Raw genomic sequence first — 25,808 nt, 5'->3', positions numbered from 1 at the left:
CCTAATTGCTTTCTTGCCAAGAGTTAGATGAGAAGATCAATACCACTCTCACGTTTATGTACCACATACGAAGCTACAGCCAAAAGCCAATTAGCTTAGCTTAATATAACTGATGGAAATTAGAGGAAACAGCTAGCCTTCTAAAAATCACCAGTTAACATGTTATATCTTGTTTGTTTCATCTGTACAAAAATCAAAGTGTAAAAATGACGAAGTTATGGATTTACCTCCATTACGTGCCAAACTCCATCTTTGTCAGGGGAAGGGATTTCCTGGGGAGGCCCAGGCTAGCTGCCCTACACTGAAAACGGGGCTTTTCTTACTCATGTGCCAGTTGCAGAAAAGGTTTGCAGTGCACAGGAATCTAATTGTGGCCCTAATATAACACAGTTCCCTACCAGGCCTAAAGCTCTCAGCTCATGCTATAATATCTCAGTGCTCAAACGTAGCAGGAAAGGTAAGTGGACTCTCTATGATGATGGATTGTCCATAGAGATATGGGAAAGATGAGAAAATAGGCACTACTCTTGTATTGATTGTTTTTGGTGGGGACACTATAAAAAAAAGACATAGCACCTGTTAAGTTGTCAAAAGAAGACTTGAGCTCTATAAACCTAATCTAACCAGGTTAGTGAGCAAAGAAAATGTCTTCCTTTATAGACAATGTGATAAAAGAATACACTGGTACCAGTACCTCCACTAAATCTGATGATATGTGTGACAGAGGAATTTTCTTTAGAGATCTGATGTTGAGACAAATGCTTAAAGGCAAGTACAGTTCTCAGAGCAACTCATTAAAGAACGTCATCATTTTTGGTCTCAGAGAGTCCTGTCAACATCAAGAGAGATCATAAATAGTGCAAGTGTGTATGGATGCATTGTCACGTGAATAATATATTTAAAATGAGAGGTCACTAAATGGGGGGGGGGAAATAACAGTATGAACTACTTTTCCAAAAAGCAATTAATCAAAGAACTTTGTGGTATGTGTCCTTGTGGGCTAATGCATTGCTTTTTTAAAAACCACATCAGAAACCCACCAGGGGTGCTCTTACAGCTTCTCATTTTTAATCTTTTGTACCATATTCATCGATGTGACATCACATATTAAAGGTCGGGATGAACTTGTCTCTCACACTTTCTGGCTACACGAGACAGCGGCAATTGTTCACTTATCCTGAACAAATTATCGAAAGAAGTAAGTATAGCATTTTTCAAGGCTGCAAATCAGTGGTGCTTGCTGTTAAAAGATGTGGCGGCCACAGCTATACATTGTATATCACATGCATTATATCCTCGTGTAAGCCCTAAAGAACACCTAGTGAAAAAGAAGTAACCTTGGGGACTTCTTTCTCTGAAATATATGTACTCTCCTCCCAGTTTAGGGTGGAGAGATAAGATGACAAATAATTGAAGAGGGCCATCTAGACACTACTGGAACAGAGGACAATCCATCTCCGAGGCTGTACAAAAGAGATATTGAAATAATAACTCATGGATTACCAGTATGACAGAGTAGAGTTTCTTCATCTCCTCACATGTCTTCGTCAGTGCAGAGAGATCCGTGTTGTATTTCTCAATTGCCATCTGGGGTTAGGAGAAAAGCACAAGGAACTCCTGGTGAGTTTGTTCGTTTTGAAAAATATTACTGCAAAAATTTGGATGCTGCTCGTATCTTTTCAGAGCACATTATTTGTACATATCCATATTTGTATGTATGTATGTATTTGTATTCATTTACATCCCTAGTGGCAATAATGCTTCATAAAAGGTAGGAATGTGCCATTTAAAGAAGTGAAGAAGACCACTAGCTGATGGAAACAAAGCAGACAGTGAACAATTCATTTGTGCGAGAAACAATTAATGTAATCAATACTGTGTTTGTTTAACACATTGTACCTTTGAATAAATGTGTAAAGAACTAGCAAACACAAGATTTTCTACCTTCAGGTCTTTGGAGAAGTTTGTGTCATGAACTCCAGCATTTCTCTTCTTGGAAGTCTTTCTATACTGAATGACTTTCTGCAGTTCATTCTTCAGGACTGAAGCAACACACACACACACACACACACACACACACACCTTGGTTACATCCATCATATTTGACCACTGAAGCAAACAGCTGCTTTAAATCAGATGTGGTCTCCTGTGTCATCCTGTGTAGTGCTGTATTTGTGCTTGTGGCAACTGTTTGAAAGTCATCATATAGACAATATATTGGATTGTGCCCATATGTTCCCTAGACAATGAGATCATGGTGTTTCAACAAAGTATACTGAAACTACAATTACAGGAAGATCTAGTAAATGTTACTGTCACACTTCCTCACAAGGAACTTGCGTTGGCACAAAAAAGTTGGGTCAGTATTACAGCGATCTCAGCAAATTTGAGAACAACAGTCTAGTAAAATGTGATCTACTCACCATCTACTTCTGCAGTCAGGCCTTTGATGGAAGCTATCCAAAAGAGAGCAAAGAAACAGTGGCACACACAGAAAATACACGTTTCACTCAACAGATCTCAATTGAAAAGAACCACACAAATGTTTTTTTTTCAGCTTTGATCAAATCTTGATTAGCAAATACCTCCCAGGACAGTTTCAAATTCTGCTAACTCCTGGGTAAATGTGGCCAAGCACGGTTCATGCAACATGATCTGCTCCACAAGGGCATGGAGCAAGGTGAATTTCTTGTCTTTCCCACGGAGCTGGGAGAGCTGTGGATGGAGAAAACACAAGAGTGAAAAAAGGGCACGGTGTTTACTAACCTTTAGTCCCCTGCCACACAGCACAAGGACACAATAAAGGAAGCAAGACAGATGTGCACTGTGATGTCTACACCTGTGTGTGCTGCTGCAACAATGCCTTACCTTGGATTTTCTATTTGAAATAACCTTGCTAATACCTTGCAATTTGAGTGCTAATACATTTTTGTAAATTCCGTGTATGTGTAGTGTTTTTGTAATTTATAAAATCTATTTTTATTATGACTCATAAGATCACATCATATGTAAACAGTGTACACCAGACTAATATATAATATAAGTACTGATACTTAGTGTTTGTCTGTGTTAATATAGAAATATAATAGAAATATTATATAGTATATAATGTAATATAACAGTATAACATATTAACATAATAAGGTATGGAATATAAGATACACTATAAGGTGAAATGTAGTAATAATATATATATATGTAAGTATAACACAATATATAGTATAGTACAGCAATATAACATAGAATATCAAATATCATATAGTATAGTATGAGTATAGTATAGTAAATTATAAATATAGTATAATATATAACAAAATATATAAATCAGCCCAACAGAGAGACAATGGAGAGGGAGAGTAGTGTGAATAGTTAGTAGTAGTAGCAGCAGTAACAGCAGTAACTGTGACTGCTTTCATATATTTGCATAAAATGGCAATGATGACTCTAAAATGCAAGCCATGTTAGACTTGATGGTGTCACATAATTCAAATACAAGAGGGGCCTCTCTAATCCTGTGATAGGCACTCAGTCTTTTTCTAGGTTATTTTGTTTACCAATTTAAGGCCCAGGCCAGCTTCTGAGGACTACGTATACAAGACATGCACCAAGTACTGACGCTCACAAGTTAAAAAAAAAAAAGATCTGAGATAACCTCGCTGCATTTTTCTTGGAAGCAGTCAGCTATTCATTTGATGAGAGTCTGTCTCAAGCAGCAACAGTTTACTATTCTCAATTAGACCTAGAAACATCTCTGAGGGAACACGAGGCCTCGGCTTCATTAAATGGAGCAGAGGACATTTTACTTCTGTGCCAAGAGCACTGCCCCTTAAACCTTCCCAGTAGAGAGACTTGCACACACAAGAATGGTTCAAACTAAATTCAGAGAAAGGCATAAAATACTCTCATAAACCCCAGACAACACTTAAAACTACACATCCAATAACTACTAAACCTTGTAAGAAAGAGTTCGAACATTTTGGGAAATACGCTTGCCAAGAGTTAGATGAGAGGATTGAAACCACTCTCATTGTCAATTCAGTTCAATTAAATTTTATTTATATAGCAGCAATTCATAACAGAAGTTATCTCATATCTGTCCTGTAAATATGAAGCTACAGCCAGCAGACGATTAGCTTATATTAGCACAAAGACTGGAAACAGGGGGAAACAGTTAGCCTGGCTCTGTCCAAAGGTAACAAAATCAACCTACCAGCACTTCTAAAGCTCACTAATTAACATTTTATGTCTTGTTTGTTTATTCCGTACAAAAACCGAGGTGTGAAAACAACATGTTGTGGTTTTACGTGGGTTATGGACTATTTCTTGGCAGGAATAGTAACTTCCTTCCTTCATTACCTTCGGACAGAGCCAGGCTAGCCACGTCCCCCTGTCTCCAGCCTTTATGCTAAGCTAAGCTAACCGTCTCCTGGCTTCTCCCAGCTTCATAATTACCGGATAATTGAAAGGGCGGTATCAATCTTCTCACTTACCTCTTGGCAAGAAACTGAATAAGCATATTTCCCAAAAGGTCAAACTATTCCTTTAAATAAACCAGGTTCAGACATAAATAGGAATTTGTCATTTGAACATTAAAGATCCACTGACTGACTGCAGTTAATGATGGTTCACTTCTAAGAGATTCAGCCACAAGTGGCCACACTTTGTGCAAAGTTTCTCCTATGAAACCAGGTAGTGACATAATCACACATTTGTTAGAAGGACTGTGTCATAGACCTGAGTGAACCTGAGCAGCCGCAACAGGAAGGACAAGAGAGAAAGTTGACGATGCAGAGAAGCCCTGCTGTGTATATCAATGAGTAGTCTTATTAGCCTAGAGCTGCAACTCAATCAAAGGTCAGGCAACAGTGGTGGAGTCGTACTTTAGTTAAGGAGGAGAGGCGGAATCCCTTGGCCTTTTCCTTTTTGGTGTTCTCGTTGAGGTAATTGCCAATGGCGAGGAGGTACTCCAGCACGGAAACAAATGACCTGCAGTTGTTCAGCTGCATGCACATTCTGATCGTCTGGTTAATCAGCTGGAAGACAAACACAGGGGCACAGAGCAAAGTCATTTTGTTCTATAATCCAACTGCATACAAGCTCTCGCAGTCATTTCCCCACACAACAACTGTGAAATTTAAGTGGAATAAGGCTGAAGCTTGTTTTGGGGCTCTCTGTGCTGACAAAGTGTAGACAAAAATATCTCAAGGCTTTAGTATTTTACATTATAAAGATAAACATCAATCTCACAACACCTCATTTGACCTCATAAAATGAATAATCAGGGCCTTGTTGTTTAGCAAGATTATTATTTGGTATGCAATTGTGTCAAGTACAAATATCCCTCTAGAATATCGCAGTTTCCCTGTTTAACAAGTTCTGAACAGATCCTGTTGAATATGAATAGAATCATACTGAAAAACTGAAAAGAAATGAAAGTGGGATTTTAGGTTTTGCCAATGGTGTGTTGGAGGAAAAAGGAGTTGATGCTTTGGGAATTGTAGTCCTTGACAAAGACTTAGCTTTTCCAAATAAGGTCCATGCCAGCTAGCAACAACACTCCCACCATATGCTCCTGTTTTAAGAATAACTTTACCAAAACCTACCAGTGGGACAGCCTCGATTACACAGAAGCGAAAACAGATATCCAGCTACATTATATCTTCTGGCTTTGCACAGGACCATCTGTACCATCATGGAAAAAACTACTGTAGTTTGTATAAAACATAATTGAAATACATCAGCCCATGATGTCATGTAACCTGCTTTTACTGTGCCATCTGATTTGGTATCAAAGTTAAATTTGACAAAAATAAGTGCAATTATTATAGAACAAATCGTAAGCATGATGTTGTATGCTCCATGTTACTTTAAAGAAACAATGAAATTGAAAATACATTTTCCAAGTTCTAATCCTGTGTCCCTATGTGATTATTCAGTTATCTCTTGGTATATGACAAATATAAGTAAAAAAAAATAAATTCGGGTGTTTTTATATCAAAATGCCTAACTTTTCTCATCCTGTAAAATGTTAAAATATTTTAAATGACTCATCTTGAACTTGACAGCGTGTACATACATTTATCCAGTCAAATGTGATTTGGGGCAACTAGCTAACCCCTCTCATTGTTTAAAACTTGCTCATTAGCTTGTGTATCATAGGCATGCATGGTCTTAGCTAGCAGAGCAATATCATAGGAGGAGGAGATGTGTTTGAAATTTCAGTTGGCAGAAGCTTTGTTTACATTTCCAAAAGAGCATGGTGCGCTAATTTATTAATTTCTCCCTTGTCTTCCACCTTCTGATCTAACACTGTGGGTGAGGGAGGTGTGGGTGGAAGGACTTTCTCATCCACAGCATGGGCGGCGGTCCCGGATGGTTTCCATAGAAAAGCTCGGGGAAGCGGCTGTGTGCTGCTCTTTATCAGCATTTGCATTTGCAAAACTAAAAGGTTAATCTTCATCCTTGAAGTCTTTTCTCTTGTAAAATCAAACAAATATTTTTTGAAAACACTTATAATTAAGCATAAATGCCACCTTTGTGTGGCTCGTCCAAGTAAGTTTTCTAGTGCTGTGTTTTCTTCGCCTTGCGTAATGGGCTCATTACTGCCCCCAACACAGGTGAGATTTATGCTTTATCAGATGTGTTTCCAGACAGTGCTTTTCAGTTTTAAGAAAAGACTTCAAGGATGAAATCTAACTGGTTGGTTTGGCAAATGCATGTCTGTTTAACGTCCCCATCTCCGTTAAAGACCAGTGCACAGCCACTTCCCTAAGCTTTCGTATGGGAAAACAGAGTGGATGAGAAAGTCCCAAATGGAGGCCAACGGGTCTACAGCCCAGTATCTCACTACGGCTCCATATCGCTCCGTATTCCCATCCACACCCACTTTTGAGCGATCCAAAAGGAGGTGCAATTAACAAAACTGCTGAAAAAGGTACATTTGGTTTTACCATTCAGTACATCACAGCTTCAGGGGCTGCTTCCCTGCCCAGAGTGCTCCCTGTCTGCTGCATCACTGGCTTTGGTTCTGTGTCTGTGCCTCTCTTATTTATATTTGGAAAAGGCTTCACACAGAGCACATCAAACAGTTTAAAGAAGGAGCCAGGTCCACAATGCAGAGTAAAACCTGTCATTGTCACTGGCAGTGAAACTTAGCACCAACAAGCACATTGTAGGTGAGAAACCCCCAGGTGGTGACTCCATTTTCTCTCCTCAAGCCCCGTCTATCAGGTGGCAAGTAAATCCTCCTTAATGTTCTGGCTTTAAGAAGTCTGGCATGTCAGACAATTGAAGGATTTAGGTTATTCAGAGAGGACCCTAACCTCTCCATGTTTGAACACATTGTATTGTAAGACAGTGACACACTATCATGTGGACTGTAGATTAGAAAGCAGCATACTTCTTGTCACAGAGTATCTGCACGTAAATCCCAAAGTTTGATCAAAAAATTACCTTTTTTTAATAAATCTAAGTTACAACAGAGTAGAAAGAGAAACAACATCAGAAAGAAGAAGCCAGGAGTAAATTGAAACTTAATGAAATTGCTAATCTTTCTTGTCGAATCATCTTGCCAGCACACGATATGTTTGTCTCTGTGTTTTAGACAAAGAAAAATTGCTGTCACAGTCAATGGATTACAGTGTCATCATTCTTATCCATTGTTTCTCTTCATTCTCAGACATTCAGCAGACAAGAGATTAGACTGAAGCACTGATGCTGAAAGAAACAGAAGCTTGAGAGAATCACATAAAAAACAAAAAAACGACCAAGCGCTGGGAGGTATTCTTGTCTGACTGCAATATCTTCACACCCTGCAGTCCCCTATGCCAATAAACAGCAATCCTCTATAAGAGTGTTAACGGTTAGTCTGACTAATGATGAACCTGAAATGTCTAGATACTCACACTGCACAAGCCTTAAACATTAGGTTGTATATGTAAGGGTTAAGAAATGTAAATACATTTTAATGCTAAAATAAGCAAAAATAATAATATATATTTAAATTATAACATTGTGTATTTTTTATTTCATTTTACCTGTATCAATTTAAGAACACTTGTCTTTGAAGAGAGTCCAGAAGTTTGTTGAACAAAGTTAAATTTATACATTTTTCCCCTGTTCCCCCCATTGGGTTTCTGATAAAGATGAAAACTTTGTATTTTACACCACCTACAGAAAAATGGAACTTGATTTGATTAAGTTCCATCTTTTCTTCTCCATCAAATGAAGAGAGGTGTCTTAAAGTGCCTCTCTTGCCTTTCTGTTTTCAAGACTCTTAACCATCCAGCAAATAGAATAGAAACTACTTCACCCACCACTTCAAACATAAAGCTCAAACTGGAGGGGAAAAGGCTTTCATGTATTAATGTCAGTTTGTCCCCAGATGGTCTTTTCATTTATGTCTAAAGCCACAATGTATCTGAAAATTAGCATTTGCATTACAGAATAAATTTGCATGTGTTTCGCCGCGTGCTGTGGAGGCTGTGGTTTTAGCCTTTTGCAGCTTGTAGGAATTGGACAGACTTTAAAACATCTGATTCGACCTTTGATTTGACTCTGTAGGTGCTTGAGTAAACTCACAGGTTGCAGGTCGTTCATGCTAATCGGGAGCTCTCTCAGAGTCAGCAGCAGGTCCAGTTGTGTGCTCAGGCAGGGGATGTTGCACATCTGTAGCAGGGAAAAGATGTCAGCGTAATAAGCTGTGTGTATACAGAAGAGAGAGCAATTATCATATCATCACACAACCTATTTCCATGTGATTATTCAGAATTATCTAAAAAGCAGTGCTGCAGGGAGATGCTGCAGTCAGATACAGTCACTGGATGGCTGCAGCGTGTTCTCATAGACTTAAGTTAGGTGGCGAGATTACCTCAGGCAAAAGAGTGCTGCGGGCCTGTCGACAGGCTGATTTAATAGAGAAACTGAAAGCTTGACACCTTGAAACGATTGGCTGAGCTGCGTAGTCGACCTTTGAGTCAGTGCTAACCTCTAATAAATCACTCGACATTGTCAGTCTCGCTCATGCTCAGGTACCGTCTCCCAAAAGCCAAAGGGCACTTGATCTGACGGCTGGTTAAGGAAAGATATTAGGATTAGTGTTTGAAATTTAAGACCATGTAATAATATGGCTATTTCTAACATAAATGTCCCAAAATGTGTCATCCTCCACACTCTCGAGCACCGTGCTCTTCGTCTTGTCACATTTTCTGACACATTTTAAATTTCTAATGGAAGGTTAGCAGATCACACTGATTCCATGCTGAAATAACACTGTTATAATTTAACTCCTCATGGGCTAAAATTGTGTTCACATATTAGCCACTGAGTTTAAAGTAATCACGTTCTCAGGTAACTCTCATATAAAAAGGAATAGTCTTTTGTAGGACTTCTGCTTTGGTACAGCACAGGATTTAATTCAATTCAATTCAATTTTATTTATATAGCGCCAATTAATAACAGAAGTTATCTCATTGCGCTTTTCCTATAGAGCAGGTCTAGACCGTACTCTTTATAATATTAATTACAGAGACCCAACAAATCCCACCATGAGCAAGCATTTGGCGAAAGTGGCAAGAAAAAAAACTTCCTTTTAACAGGCAGAAACCTCAGGCAGAACCAGACTCAATGGTGGGCGGCCATCCGCCGCTGCTATGTTAGGTTTTGGGGGGGGGGGAGGATAGGGTTAGGGAGGCACAATGCAAAGACCATGTAGAATTTTTTTTTTTTTTTAAATATATAGTAGAATAGTAATTATAGTGTTAATATTAATACATTAGTAATAATCGGAATGACAGCTATAGGAAGAATAATGTCAGCATCAGTAACAGAGCCAATAACAACAACTGTAGTAGCAGTTGTCAAGCAGGAACACGGGGGCAGCAGGCGGCCCACAACCACAGACCCAGACCCCGCAGCTCCAGAGGCAGAAATACCTGCTGAAAGCGACAGAAGGAGAGAGGAGAGAAACAAGAAAGCACAGAACTACGGGAGAGAGAAGATGTTGAGTAAGTAACATGCAGTAATGGGATAAAAATGCATACAGATGGAGAGGGAGAGAGGAAAGAGGTGCGTCATGGGAAGTCTCCCTTCAGTCCAGGCCTATAGCAGCATAACTAAGGGATGGTTCAGGACTCACCCAAGCCAGCCCTAATTATAAGCTTAATCAAAGAGGAAAGTCTTTAGCCTACTCTTAAATGTGGAGATGGTGTCTGCCTCCTGAACCCAAACTGGGACCTAAGTTCCCAGTTAAAGCATAACAGGCATGATTTAAGAACATACAAAGACCTCGTATACAGAATAGTGCAACAGAATGATAGCCTGCACAGCATGGACTTGTTTCATCTTAAGGAAAAGGCCGGTGTTCACTAATATATTGATAGTTCTCTTTAATGGTAGAAAATTTGTTCTCAGATGACACTCTTGTGTCCTCCACAGACATCCTGAGAGGAAAGTGATTATTCAGAACTGTTAGACAGATAACCATACCATTTTCCACTGTCTAATGGAAAACAAGACTTTAGATTCTTCAGCCATGCCAGCAAGGTGAGGCTGTACATTGGCACAGTGGTGCTTTGAGCTAAACGCTAATGGAAGCATGCTAACTTGCTCACAATGACAATGCAAACATGCTGATGTTTAGCATGTATAATGTTTACCATGTTCACCATTTTAGTTTAGTGTGTCAGCGTGCTAACATTTGCTAATTAGCAATAAACATATTATACAGCTGAGGCTGGTAGTCATAAACCAAAGTATTGGACAAATTTAAATGTTGACCTGATGATGGCACTAGATGAAAAGTCATGATCTCCAAAGATATTGCATTTCATCCTGAGGGGGACCTGAAAGTGTATACCAAATTTAATGTCAATCCATCCAGTAGTTGTTAACACATTTCACTACAGACTACAAAATTCAACCTCATGGTCACTAAAGTCAGCATGATTCATTCTCTGGAGACTATTAATGTCTGTAGAAAATTTCATGGCGATCCATCTGATATTTGTTGAGATATTTCAGTTTAAACAAAAGTTGGTTGACCAACAGACAGACCGACTGACAGACCGACCATCCGACCGACCGACAGATCAACAGACCGACCATCAGACCGACAGACCGACCGACACACCAACTGACAGACCGACCAACAGGCCGACCATCAGACCGACCGACACACCGACCGACAGACCGACCATCAGACTGACCGAGAGACCGACTGACAGACCGACCGACAGACTGACATTGCCATCCCTAGAGCTACACCACTAGAGTGGCTAAAAGGCACTACTGCAAAGCACTAGCAGACCACACAAGTTGGTAATATGAGGGAATAGATACTGAAGTACAGAAGACAGCTGAGGTTGAATTTGCTATGCATCACGTGGAAGACACATTTGGCTCCAAGTAATAATGATGCTAAAAATTGTGAAACTGTGATGATTTATAAAGAATGTGTCAGCCCTTTCATTTTCTTTAATAATTTAATGGGTTTTAGGGGGAGAATGTGTTGAATGACTTAAAATTGTAGAACATTAGATTTCTAAAAAACCTGCAAACGTGTGAGCAATCACCTCTAATCTTAGGAGTTTCAATGGTGTCATTACAGTTTCTATTAAGTGCAATATTTGAATACCTGCTTTAGTTGGCAGCAATAAAGAGGACTGATTGTGTTCTCTATTTAGTAGCATATTTAGTAGCTTCAGTCTACCACAGAAAGCATGTGCCTCCAAAAGTACATGAGGTTTCCATAGGCGATGCCACCCTGTTTCTTACATATATAATCCCTAATGTCTGGTGTCAAATATTCCTGACAGGCACGGTGGGCTGATCCTGCTGTTCATCTGTTACCCCTCCTGCAGCCTTTAGTCGACCATACACGGGTCAGATGACTGCCAGGCATGCTGGAAGGTGATAACCAGATGAACGGAGCTTGTCGTGACACCCACTGCGTGTGAATGAGGAGGCAGGTAAGACTTGACGAGCCCTCCTAAAGAAAACGTTACATGAGCAGGAGCTGCATTAGGCCCTGTTTATACCTGGCATTAAAGGGACACTTCACCCCAAAATCAAAAATAAATATTTTTCCTCTTACCTGTAGTGCTATTTACGCATGTCAATGCCAGGTGTAAACAGGGTCTTAGATTCTGCTAGGGTCATGGTGTCACAATTCAAATCAAAGAATTGCAATCATAATACTCGTTAATATGGGGAGCTAAAAACTGTACCTCCATCATGTACTGGTCCACAATATGCAGTTCTGTCACAGGTCCCTTGTGGGATTTGTACATTTCTACATCATCCATGGTGGGGACATACCTTGAACATAAAAACAAACATAGCAATATCACTGTTCTTGTTAGATGCCATACTAGTTTTTAAAATACTTAAAGGCCCTAAAAATGTATTTTCTCAATTACCTTCTTACTATGAGTGATGGGAAAACACTATTTTTTGCCAAATTTAGAACAGTTTTGGTTATTACATGAGAGATTCCTATTTCTTTTTTTTTCTTCAATTCTTTTCTCACTTGTTTGAAGTAGGCGGGGCTCAGTTACAAAAAGGTGATGTCGCATTCTTCTGAGCACCAATCAGGATTAAGCAACATTTGAATCAAAATATAATAACAGTTGTTGGATTTTTTGGTCCTTGGGTTGTTTTTTGAGGGTTACATTTTTAATAAATAATATCTACAGACTTATTACTCATATTAAATGTTATAGAAGCCAAGTTTTCTGGTGCTTTAACTGTCTTGCTCCTTCCATTTTGTCTGAATTCTTGGAGAAATCTACAAGCAGGTACACTAGATCTATCAACAGAGGTTTAAATTTGGCCATTGGAGAAACAACAGTGCCAACATGATATTTGATATATTTTCATTATAAAAATACTGATTATAGCTGCTTTAAGGCTGCACATAAGACTAGAAACAGGGACACCATTTTCACATGGTTAAGAGTAAACACAAAGAATAATCCCAAATGCGATATGCCTCCAGAAGTACATGAGGTTTCCAAAGGCGATGCCACCCTGTTTCTTACACATAAAATTCCTTATGTCTGGTGTCAAATATTCCTGACAGGCACGGTGGGCGGATCCTGCTGTTCATCTGTTACCCCTCCTGCAGCCTTTAGTCAACCATATATGGGTCAGATGACTGCCAGGCATGCTGGAAGGTGATAACCAGATGAACAGAGCTTGTCATGACACCCACTGTGTGTGAAATGCAAATGCGAAAAAAACAAAACAAACCCTCAACAGAAAGAATAGAGGAAAGTTTGGCAACAATCACAAAAGTAGAAACTTTCCTTCCAGAGCTGATGTATGTAGGTGCCATAGTGAATATTTTATTGCTAAGAGGAAAGAGTGCATGTTGGAAATGCATGGCCTCCTCAAACAGTCTACTGTATATGGAGTTTGTATGGATTTCTGCTGCTTGAATGCATTCAATAGGCTGTACATTTTTAGTATTTTTAGTGTTTCTGATGTATAAGTACCTCCATGGCTTCTATTTGAGTAACTTTGATATATTCAGATTGATGTATATTCTGGTGTATTGATGTATATGTTGGGTCTCTGTAAATAATATTATAAAGAGTACGGTGTAGACCTACTCTATAGGAAAAGTGCAATGAGATAACTTCTGTTATGAATTATGAATGGCATTATATACATTAAATTGAACTGAATTGAATTGAATTGACTTATGATAGTATTATAACCAGTGTTCCTTGGGCCCCCGGAAAACATCAGCATCACATTTTAAGGGGTAATCAAAAATTAAGGTCATTTTCTATTTATCTAAATCATAAAGTTTATTTATTTGCATGTTATGTCATGTTATGCTGAAAAGTAAAGATCATGGATAAATATAGGCTAATGAATACATTTAAACTATGCGGTTCTGTTCCTCATCCTTCATCTCCTATCACTCCTTGTTTATCCAACAGAAAAAAACAACAACAAAAACCATACATACCTATCTATAGACCTATAGATTCATTTAAAGAATGTATGTCACAATTGGGGATGTTTTTCTTTTTCTATCATACATACTTTCCCATTTTGACCTTTGCCTCTTTATGTCATCACATGTTCTTTAGCCCCCTCCCTTGGACTGATGCCATTACACTGATTTCCAGTGGCCTGGAGAAAGGCAAGTGATTAAAAGCCAAGTAGCGCTGATGGTCCTCGTCAGCTTCTATAAAGCAGCGAGACGCTGATGGGAACAGCCATTTACTGGCTTGCACTGAATTTGAACCTCGCTCGTCCTAAATTGGACCTTCTGTCATTTCCATGCGTTCTGACCTCAAACCGAAAGGCATTCACTTTTTCATGGTGCCACTGGAGTAGCACTGGCCATTAATATTGCAGCACCTGTTGGGAGTGGTTCTTTCAAGATTGTATTCCTCAGGCCTACGCCACGGCGCATTAAAATATATATTGTGTTTTCATAGAATAAATAAAATCCTCCACACAGTACATTAGATCACGCTCACCTTCCAAGGGGTCAGCATCCAAAGCCACTGAGTAAACTGCAGGTAAGAATCAGGAAGCATTTTACTCGCTTTCAGTCTTATATTCCTGAGGGCATGTCAATGGTTTCCATCTCCACAAATAACCCAAGATAAAACTTTTATTAGTAAGCTGCTTTGATAAAAGGTTCTGGCATCTGCTCTTTAGTATTAGAACACTGTGAATGACTGCTGTGCAAATCTGTGTGTCTTTCTCACATGAACTGGCAGTGGTTTCCCCTGTTTCTCATTGTCCTGACTGTAATCATGCATTCACATCCCTTGTTGATGATTTGCTAAGCTGCTAGTTTCCAAAGGTTTTGTCTCTGCCAATGAAAACACGCATCAACCGCCCATGGACTCTCATGCACAAAAAGTCATTCACCTCTCAGACACTATAAGGAATGAATACAAATCAGCGTTTTTTGGCACAAAGTCATACCTCCTCAGAGAGGTGATGTGCTCATCAGACAGGCCTCCATCTTCCTCATTAACGACGAACAGTTTGTCCTTCAGCTCTCCCGGTTGCACTGGAAAACTTTTGAGGAAAATGTCTAGAAGAACAATAGATTGGAAAAAAGTCAACACACTCAATAGTACATGAAGGCTTTCCTCTTGACAGATAGTCTTCTTATCCTGCGATGACATGACTCAAAAAGCATTCTGAAGACAAAGGGTCCTTTGCTTAATTACTTTCTCCCAAATGCCTAAGGGAAATGCACAAATTTGCATTCTATCAAGTCAAAGCTGATGTGATTTTTTTTTGTTTTACAGAAAATGTCTCTGCATAATTCAGGAGCTGTGAGAAGCATTCATTAGGAGCCTGCTTCAGGTATTTTAGACATGTATGTAAAATACATGGTGAATTTTCCAAAGTACAGTTGAGATGCTTGAGCCAGTGAAACACTCAAGTACTGATGTGAAAGTGTCCCATCCAACTGTCTTTTGTTAAGTTGTGAGGTTGTCAACTAACCTGTGGTCAAAACTTTTCCTCAAGTCGAGCTTTGTGTCTCTGCACTGCCAGTTATGGTACAGCAAACGTTTCTTTCCGCTTAATTTCAAATGCTTAATTTCAAAGTAAGGAATACTTTGATATTTTGTGAAATAAGTTGTCTTGTTGAGAGTTAGATAAGAAGATTGATACCCCTGTCTATTAAATATGAAGCTACAGCCAGCAGCCAGTTAGCTTAGCATAAAGACTGGAAACGGAAAAACAGCTAGCCTGTCTCTGTCCGAAGGTAATAAAATCTACCTATTAGCACTGCTAAAGCTCAATAACTAACACGTTATATCTCATTTGTTTAATTCGTTAAAAAACAAAATGTGTAAACGACAGCCAAGCCCAGCCAAGAAATAGTTCTAGCGCGAAACTCCCTGTAAACCCACAAATTGTCGATTTTAAATGTTGGTTTTTCGTGCGGATTAAAACTAACGAGATATAATGCATTAATTAGTGAGCTTTAGAGGTGCTTGTAAGCGGATTTTATTACCTTTAGACAGAGCCAGGCTAGCTGTTTGGATGTGTTTCTACTCTTTATGCTAAGCTAAGCTAACAGGTTGCTGGTTCCAGCTTCATACTAAACGTCTGTTAAAGGACAGATATGAGAGTGGAATCGACCTTCTCATCTAACTCTCTGCAAGAAAGCGGATATGCGTATTTCCCAACTATTTCTTTAACTGCCATACAGGTTGACTTGATAGGAGGTACAAAGCTGTAATCAACACGTCTCTAAATCCTTGACATTAAAAACCTGAGACAGTCATTCCCTCACCAGGACCAACAGAGGCTTTCGTGTCACATTTTCAAATGAGGAATCACGACATCAAACATCAAATAATGTTGAGCGCTGCTAGTGTCCTCAAGAGTGAGGGTTAGGCATACGGCTTAAAAAAACACCCATGTGCAAAACAAGGCCTTTGTTGACTGGCATTCAGACAAACTGGGCATTGCCCTGGCAAATTAGAGTATGGAGATGGAGAGTGTATCCCACTGGGTGCAGGAAGCCACAGGTGTACTTTTAATTAGGAGTGCGACATTTCCAGTCATTAAATAGGCAGCACGCACCAGGGCTCTCAAGGTAAATAACCATATTAGTTGGACACACATTTTAAACAGAAATGCGCTATGATTATACAAAAACACAATGGATCTCACATAGTGGTGGAATGATTTACTCAAGTACTGTACTTAAGTACACTTTTGAGGTATTTGTACTTTGTACTTACATTTGTATTTACATTTTATTCTACTTTATACTTCTACTCCACAACATTTGAGATGGAAAATATTTTTAGATCCACTATAATTATTTGACAACTATATTTACTAGTTCCTTTTCAGATTAAGATTTTACATTAAAAAACATGATGAGCTTATAAAAAACATACTAAATTGGCTTGTTTGTTGGCTTGTGAGCCCTTACGAAATAGAATTTTCTAGTTGAGGTCCCTTTTCATATTTCAGATGTCTATGAGTTATTATCGGTTCCACCAAAGAGACATTCCCCCTCTAAACTTCTCAAATGGTTTCATTTAAATAACTGTTTGAGGCCTAAAGAGGTCAAATTATCCAGCACTTCACGAAACAGCAAACATTAGAGAAAAGTCCAAAAATATGAATACAAATCTGTGCAGCTGAACGTTGTTCTTTCTTCTTTCTTGACTCATTAATCATCTCATGACCCCTCAGATTTATCTTGTGACCCCTTGAGGGGGCCCGACCCCTAGATTGGGAACAACTGGACTACACTACCTAACTGTAGTAGCAGTTAAAATTAGCTCCACCTCGACCTGTTACAACAGTAAAATGCCGCTTATGCATTGATGCATGAGTATTAACAATCTAATGATGTCATAATATATCAGTCACATGGGGCATTTTTGTACTGAATAAGTATTTTTACTTTTGCTACTTTAAGTATCTTGCTTCTAACACTTCTGTACTTTAACTTAAGTAGGATTTGAAATGCAAGATTTTGACTTGTAATGGAGTATTTTTACATTGTTGTATTGGTACTTTTACTTAATTAAAGGTTCTGAATACTTCTTCCACCACTGTGACATCTCATCACGTGACGGGGGACACTATTAAAACTTAAACTGATTTAATCGCTGTGGTGGCATGCAGAGAGAGCCAGTCACGGCCCTTAGCGTTACAGAATCCCACCACACAAACTTACTTGTACCTCTGTCATTCATCTGCTCTGTAGGTATTTTTTATAAAGAATGCAATAAAAAAATCAATACGAGCTACAATCTTGTTGTCAAAGGTCTTTTGGATTTCTGTAGAGCACTTAAGATACTATAAATAAGTACATGGATCATTACAGCATTCACCTATGGACTCTTGGCGCAGCTGATGTTCTTGCTTGCCCACAAGTATCATGTTGATTACCAGAGGAAACCACTCAAAGCCGCAGTACAACAATAATACAACCACCTGCTCAAGCTGTCTAACTCCATCTGCCTCAGTGTGTAACTGCAAACAACATGATGTTTTAACGTTGCAGTGGATCCAGTCAGAGTGCCAGCTTTATGCCTAATGTTAATTAACAGTTCTTAGTTTGTTAATTAATTATTGATCACCTGTGATATTATCTGATGGAGGTGTAGTCTGACTGTCTGCTGAGCTGTTGCTATCTTTGTAAAAACAATGTGAGATTTTGCATGCATACTGGCTGCCCAGTGTAATGGGATCAGATGAATAAATAGTGTGGCAAAGAATGAGATATGAGCTGAATAAACAGCACAAATTTAGGCAGGTTTGTGGTGATAAACATGCAAACAAGCGCAGGGACGGCATGTGTGAGTCTGTCTCTGTCGGGGATGCAGCGAGAGAGAAGGAGAGAAAAAGAAGTCCTATTAACAGATTTTTTTTTTCATATATGGCTTCAATAAGAACTGAATCCTGGGGGAGTTCCTGTGTTTTTATAGTATAAACAGGCAGAAATCAGCTTTTTCTGATTCTGTTTTTATTACAAAAAAGCTCTTATTGATTGTGTTTTCAGTTATAGGTCATAGTTGTAGTCGGTCAATAGCTTCAATACAAATGCGGTGGTGTAAGATAACTAAGTTAATTTACTCAAGTACTGTACTTAAGTCCAAACTTTAAGTGCTTGTGCATTTTATGCTACTTTAAACCTCTATTCTACTACAATTCAGAGGAAAATGTTGTACTTTTTATTCCCCTAATTTTATTTTATACAAAACATATGAGCTTATAAAATATGATGCAGTGTAACATGTATAGACTAAACTACCCAACAGTATAACTATTAGATATTGGTAAATTAGCTTCGCCTTGACCAGCTACAACCATAAAATGCTGCTTACACATTAATGCATCAGTAATAATACAATAACTTAATATATAATGCTTAACACTCACAGGTGCCATTTTTCTGGATTACACAAACTTTTTCTTTTGATAGATTAAGTATACTTTGCTGATAATGATTATATACTGTTACTGAATGCAGGACTTTTACTTGTAATGGAGTATTGTACTATTGCAGTATTGCTACTTTTAGTTAAGTAAAGGATCTGAATGCTTCCTCAACCACTGCTGAATTGTCACTTTTTAGATTGATATATTGTTAATAGGACCAAATTAGGAAAGGTACCACGACAGAGAGTTGTCCTTGTTCTTCAAATGTCAAAATCTTTCTAAAGCTTGCAGCAGAAAGATGCATGGCCTCGGGTTGCCTGCAGGCTGTCATCGCTCAGCTCCTGCTCCTGACACAACCAAAGTTTCCAGGTCAGGGAGGAGCACAAACTCCGAATGCTGGTGTATTCTGTATCAAGACAGGAAATCGCTGTCGTTGTCGCTCATATCCCCTATCCATATTTCATGAACAAGTGAACTCTAATTATGTTCCCAGTCCACACACTCACACTGATTCCATTTAGCAGCCAACCTCCACCACATCTGTATCGCTTTACAGTGTATGTGCCTCTTGGAGGAGCTCTGAAATGTTCTCGCCCTGGCTTGGGTCTTGAAATATACAAACCACGTACACTCAGTTAATCAAAAGTGAAAAGCCATTAGATGAGATATAGAATATGTTCCACTTCACAATAGCTCTGCAGATTACATGGGCAGTTATGGCACTCACTGCAGGATTGGTGACACACTGCCCCCTGCAGACACATAGAGGAACATCCATCTATCTGCTTTACAGCAGCTCTGGCATCATTATAGTCTCAACTATCGTTTTAAAAGAGCATAATGGCAGCATTTATAAGCCCTCCCTAAAACAGCTCCCAGGTCAGCTTCCTCTTAATTGGGCAATTAAAGTCTTATTTATGAAATTTTAAGAGCCTGCTTCTGCTTCCTGGTTACTCTATCTGTATGGTGCTTCCCTCTGGTGGTTATGGAAAGAGTGGGATTAGTTATTTCACACTACAACTTCTAATTCACTATAGAAATAAACTCCTTTATTTGATTTAATCCAGAAGTATGTCTTTTCATTAAAACACTGAAATTTTGCTGGGATAATCTAATCGCCATCATAAAATGCAGAAAATTATCTGTCGCAGCGGACACTATGTATAAGCAACTTCACCTCAACACTCAACACAAGAAACATATTAATTGTTGAGCTACTCACTGAAGTTGTGTGCAATCTTCTGGTTGAGCATAATGTGCTGGGTATTACACGGCTCAGCCGCACCAAACGTCCCCAGATCTTTAACAGCAAATTGCTCATATAAGCGTGATGTGTCGATTTCAATCCTCCTGGTGCTTTCTTGTATCCAAAACGATTTTGCAATCTGCCAAGAAACAAATTAATGCAGTACTGAGACAACTCCATTTTAAGAGGAAATCAATATTAACATTACAAAAGAGCAACACTGCGGAAGCAACAACTGACAGACAAAACAAAGAATAATTCCCGACAATGAAGCAATATGAGGGATAATGAAGTGAAACCAAGATGAAAGGGACCTTTCTGTGTTTGCCAAAATAATAAAACACTGCATTTAAATATGAATAACACACAAATGAGACTCTTTGTAAGCTTTTTCTTAACAAATGTAGTGAACAAATGGTAATTTAGTGTCTTCTGATGAATGAAGTTGTAACTGACAAGTAACAGAGTTACCTTATCTGGGCCAACTAGGTCCCAGTGGAAAGCCTTGGTGCGTGGTTTTCTTGAAATCGTCTTCACTTTGAAGGGTAAAGGTGGGGGGGCAGGGATGCTCGGGGGTGAAGGCCCTTTCACAACTGACGAGCTTGATTCGTGGGTAAGAGACTCTGGGACTGTGGAAGAGGATGTGAAGGCAGTAAGGGAGGGTGAGGGTTGAGGGGAGGTGGGTGAAGATAAGGCTTCAACACCGGGAGAGGTCGGTGATGGGACGGCAGGCAAAATATCAGGTCCGATAACTTGAACAGCAGTCTTCTCAGTGCTGCGAGGTCTGAGGACAGGCTTTGTATAATCGGCTGAGGGATAACTTTGACTCGTGTCACCAGCTGATAAATGATCTCCACCACCGGAAGTGGGATATGGATTTTCATAATCAACTGGAGGATAAATGATCCCACCACCAAATCGTGCGCTTGACTCAAGGTCTGTGTCGGTGTCCTCTGCGCCTTCGAGAGTTCGTAGAGCCTTTGTTTGCACAAACGTGTGTTCGCCCTTGGACTTGCTCTTCCAGTCTGAACACAGTTTTTCAATGGCCCGGACCCAAGCATCTCGCTCCCTCTGAACAGCTCCAGGGCTACTTGTTTGATCTGGAACAGGCACCCGGAACCTGCAATAAATCAACGCAATTTAACTCAGCTTCCCTCATTAGCTGAGATGAGTCTGGTAATTAACAGTCTAGGTGTCCATTTATGACATTATCACTCCAACAAGGCTGCATCATAACTGCTACAATAAAAAATGTATGCATTGCAGAAGAGACTGCTGACAGAAATTACACACTTTTACAAGGCTGTAAATTAATTTACAAAGAAACATAGCTGATGTGATAGACAGTGTTGTGATTATTTCCACAGCTTAATAATTCTCACTCACTGGTACTCATTTTTGTGGGTGATCAGAGTGAAAGTGTCGGAGCTGTCAGGTTTCTGTACGCTGGTGTCACCGTCTGACAGGTGAATCACGATGGACACGGGCACCGAGGATGTCACCTCACCATCAGCAGGGCCTCGCTGCCTGAAGGGGACCAATGTTAGCTCGCCTGGTTGGAGCTGGACCTCATATCTGGAATGAAATGGAGTAAATATAATGTGCAATGTAAACCACAACAACAGGAGCTATGTTGTGTCCAAATTCCACACAACATCCAGACCATCAGCATTCAGTATGTACTATATACTGATTGTCATATACTGTTTTTGCAGTTAGTATAATCGAAATCCATGAATTTTACTGTTTTGTACTATAGCCCACCAAAGCTGATACTGATATCGATATTTTGCACTGGAAATCTAATAACTGGAGGAATAACTATGTAAGGGTGACACTGTTTCTAAACTACCTCAAATCTAGTTTGGCATTTCTGTAATGAAATTTCTTGTTAATTATCGCCAAATACACGGATATTGATATATCTGCAATAAGATAATGTCAGCCGATACAGCAGCCTAGCCTATTTATCATGTTGTACAAATAGGATATGATGCCACAAGAGCGCCAATGGACATCAGTCAAACTGTGACTTTCTAATGCCACTCTTAATTCAATTTGGGAAAAACACATATTCATTTTCGTGCCCAGAGTATGTAGATGAGACGATTGATACCACTCTCATATCTGTCCTTTAGCTAAATATGAAGCTACAGCCAGGAGATCGTTAGCTTAGCATAAAAACTGGAAATTGGGGGAAACAGCAAGCCTGGCTTTGTTGAAAGGTATGGAAATCTGCATACCAGCACCTCTAAAGCTCATTAATTAACATGTTATTGTCACAGGTAGTTTATGAGGCAACAGGAAACCCAGGCGCAGACTCACAACCAGAACAAGTTTGGTTAGGGGAACTTTATTTGTTGTTCCCTGCTGCATCTCAGCAGCTAGATAGCATCTGATTCACAGGGTTGATACTAGCAGGTACAGGTAGAGACGAAGATGCAGATTCAGATGCTGATAATTACAGATACAGGTAGTGGCTGGAACGCAAAGGCACAAGGCAACACTGACAAACTGGCAAGGAGCAGGTGGAAGTGGGCAGGTGTAAATGCTGAGGCAGTGATAGGGGAATGAGGAACAGGTAAGCAAGAGGATGTGGGAATTTGTGGTTTTATAGAGAGTCACGTGCTGGAACAGTTTCTCAGGAGCAGTGACTGTCCTTTTTACATTTCTGTTTTCATACAGATTAAACAAACAAGATATAACGTGTTAATTAGTGGGCTTCAGAGGTGCTGGTAGGTGGGTTTTTGTTTGGACAGAGCCAGGCTAGCTGTTTCCCCCTCTTTCCAGTCTTTATGCTAAGCTATGCTAAGCTATGCTAACCGCCTGCTGGGTCTAGCTTCATATTTAGCATACAGATATGAGAGTGGTATCAATTTTCTTCTTTCAGCAAAATAAAGAATAAGCGCATTTCCAAAATATCAAACTATTCCTTTAATGTTTTACATCTGCGCATTGCATTGTGGGACAATAGTGTGCACAAACTCAAAATCTGTTAAGAATTCACAGAAATCACAGATTTCTAAAACGATTTAGATTGTGAATTTAAAAAAATATTTATTTGTTACTGAGAATGTGGATCCGAAGATGTAGTCACAAATAATTTCTCGTCACTAACTATGCTGCACATTTGTTGTGTAGCTGTTTTACAATAGCAGCTGTACAGTAAGAAGGACACATCCGTACTTCACCCATCTGAATGATGCCAGGCCGCCTCGGTGCAGTAACAAGATGCCGTCCCGAAGGCTCTGTGATGCTTGAGGCTGCTGACGTGTTTCTGCATTTACCTCTTCAGGATAACTGTATATGTTACCATAAATGATCTGATTCACAAGCTGAATCATCTGCTCGAAAAGAAAGAATCATTATCATGAAAAAGGTCCCTATGAAAGCATCAATAACAACTGGCCACAAAGGAATACAAGAATTACATCTTTCCTCTTCTTAGCACAAATTGTTTTAACATAAATAATAGGCCCAACACAGTTGTACTGAGTATAAATACAAGGCAGTTTTCCATGTATTGGTTTATTTTTATAGTTTAAATGTACCCACACTAAATATAAACTCACCTTGTGTTTGTCCTCCAGTGAAGTTGCCTCCAATTCATAATCATGATGTCCTTTAAAGGAAATGGAGAACCTGGAACCCACTCCATCATCACAACTCTTGACAGTGGAGAAGGGAAGTTGTCGCTTGATGATGCCTTTCTCTATGCTGCACATCATTTTGGTCTTGAAATCAATCTGGGTGATCACAATGACAGGGTTAAAATGAGTGTATCAGCACTAGTCTACTGTGTATATAACACAGTGAAAATGATCATGTTTCATCTTCTGTTATAGTTTTTAGCCATGCTAGCAGGCTGGTCCAGGCTGAAAAATCTCAAATACTGTATTGACAAAAGAGGTTGCACTTCAACAATGGGACTCTCTGTGGACTGCTAGGCCCAAATTCCAATGAGCATGTTCCAAAAAATATGAAAAAGGTAATATATCTCAAAAAGTCAAGTCAAGGAGGAAAAAATACTCACATTCCACTTGCTTATTTGGCTGACATCACAATAGAAAAACGCTTACGTGTTTCGGCCCACAGAGCCTTCATCAGCGCGTTTCTCAAATACTATTGGATGGATAGCCATGACGTTTTTTACTGACATTCATGTTCCCCAGAGGATGAATCATCATGTACAAATTTCTTATTTGTCAAATTTTTTTGGTTTCTGAGCAAATATCTGCAAAACTTATGATGTTCCCACCAGCCTCAGATGTACTTTGTGTTTAGTTGTAATTACCAAATGTTAGAATGTTAACATTTGCTAAACTATGATGGTGAACATGGTAAACATTACTCTGCTAATTGTGAATATGTCATTACCATATGTGAATATGTTAGCATGCTGACCCTCAAAGCACAGCTGTGCTTAAGTACAGCATCACAGAGCTGCTAGCATGGCTGTAGGCTCTTAGTCTTGTTTTTTTTTAACTTACTTGAAGAACCCGCTTCTGCCACCTGTAGTGGCTGTGCTTGTGAACACTGAAGTTGTACTGAGAGGGCTGCTGTTCCTGCAACAACAGTCAAAAACCCAGAATGTCAGACATGAACACCAAAAGGGAAAACACCTTTTTTTAAAGATTACATTAAAGATTCAGTATGGACAGTATCTTTTGTCCATTGACTGTTTCCTGTTAAGGCATAGAACAAAAGCTGCCACATTCTTTCATGAAAATATCTCTGGGCAAATCAAACTGGCCAGAGACAGACTTATTTTAAAACCGATCCAGCAGGCTGAGCAGCTTATTACCACAACAATGTTTAAGCAGCAGAAGAGGACACAAGTGGGGCACCACTCTGTCATTTACAGGTTTCCTCCAGCTTCAGAGTTTTCAAGCAGGTTATTTACAAAGCAGTATATGCAAATTATGTCTTTAAACTGATTATATGTCAAAGTGGCAGAGAATTAGATGATGATCATGTTTATGTGTTGTGTGGAGATGGGGCCAGGTTAGCATTAAGACTAGAAGAGGGGGGAAACAGCTAGCCCCACTGTCTCCGAATTTAAAATGTATGCCTACCAACATCTCTAAAATAACATGTTATATTTTGTTTGTTCAATCCGTACACAAACAAAATTTGTGGTTTAACTATTTCTTAAAACTGGAATAACCAGTTTTTAGGCCACTTAGGGGCAGTGGAGACTGTAAACATATTATCATATATCATCACCTTTTAAATTAATATGACACACTTTTTAGCAAATAGTTGCCTATTTACACATCAAGCAGACACAGAGCAACATTAGCATTCATTCGGAATCGTGTTTCTGGCCATGTGACTAATGTAACTCTGTTTTTGGTCTCCACCAACTCCTGAGGGAAATATCTGGTTCTTTAGCTGCTAAATGCTTCGCTATCACCAGCTAGTTGCTAACTTTATTAACACATTGTATCTTGTTCGTTTAATCCACACACAAACAGAAATCTGTGGCTTGATGGGGTGTTACATGCTGTAACTATTTCTTGGCAAACAGTAACTGGGAACGGGAACTTCTCTGAGTCACCATGAGGTTGCCAGGCAACCACCACGGTGACTCAAGTTTATTCATCCATGCGGATGGTTCATCAAAGTGGCTATAATCAATATCTCATATTAACAATGGATCACA

At 39.3% G+C, this 25,808-nt stretch overlaps 1 protein-coding gene across 1 annotated transcript in view; it reads right to left on the bottom strand.

Moving 5' to 3' along the window:
- LOC122883180 (formin-like protein 13) overlaps positions 1–25,808 on the bottom strand; it is a 31,861-nt gene that overhangs the window by 4,570 nt on the left and 1,483 nt on the right. Inside the window, exons 3-16 of the mRNA XM_044211524.1 lie at positions 24,634–24,708; positions 23,716–23,889; positions 23,330–23,487; positions 21,530–21,718; positions 20,615–21,263; positions 20,120–20,282; positions 14,953–15,064; positions 12,225–12,315; positions 8,581–8,667; positions 4,881–5,033; positions 2,586–2,715; positions 2,424–2,456; positions 1,945–2,042; positions 1,504–1,587 (exon numbers count right to left, since the gene is read on the bottom strand). Coding sequence (XP_044067459.1) covers positions 1,504–1,587; positions 1,945–2,042; positions 2,424–2,456; positions 2,586–2,715; positions 4,881–5,033; positions 8,581–8,667; positions 12,225–12,315; positions 14,953–15,064; positions 20,120–20,282; positions 20,615–21,263; positions 21,530–21,718; positions 23,330–23,487; positions 23,716–23,889; positions 24,634–24,708 — 2,196 coding nt within the window. The remainder of the gene's footprint in view (positions 1–1,503; positions 1,588–1,944; positions 2,043–2,423; positions 2,457–2,585; positions 2,716–4,880; positions 5,034–8,580; positions 8,668–12,224; positions 12,316–14,952; positions 15,065–20,119; positions 20,283–20,614; positions 21,264–21,529; positions 21,719–23,329; positions 23,488–23,715; positions 23,890–24,633; positions 24,709–25,808) is intronic.

This window comes from Siniperca chuatsi, linkage group LG10, assembly GCF_020085105.1.
Source record: "Siniperca chuatsi isolate FFG_IHB_CAS linkage group LG10, ASM2008510v1, whole genome shotgun sequence".
NCBI lineage: Eukaryota > Metazoa > Chordata > Actinopteri > Centrarchiformes > Sinipercidae > Siniperca > Siniperca chuatsi.
This window is presented reverse-complemented; position numbering and strand designations above follow the sequence as displayed.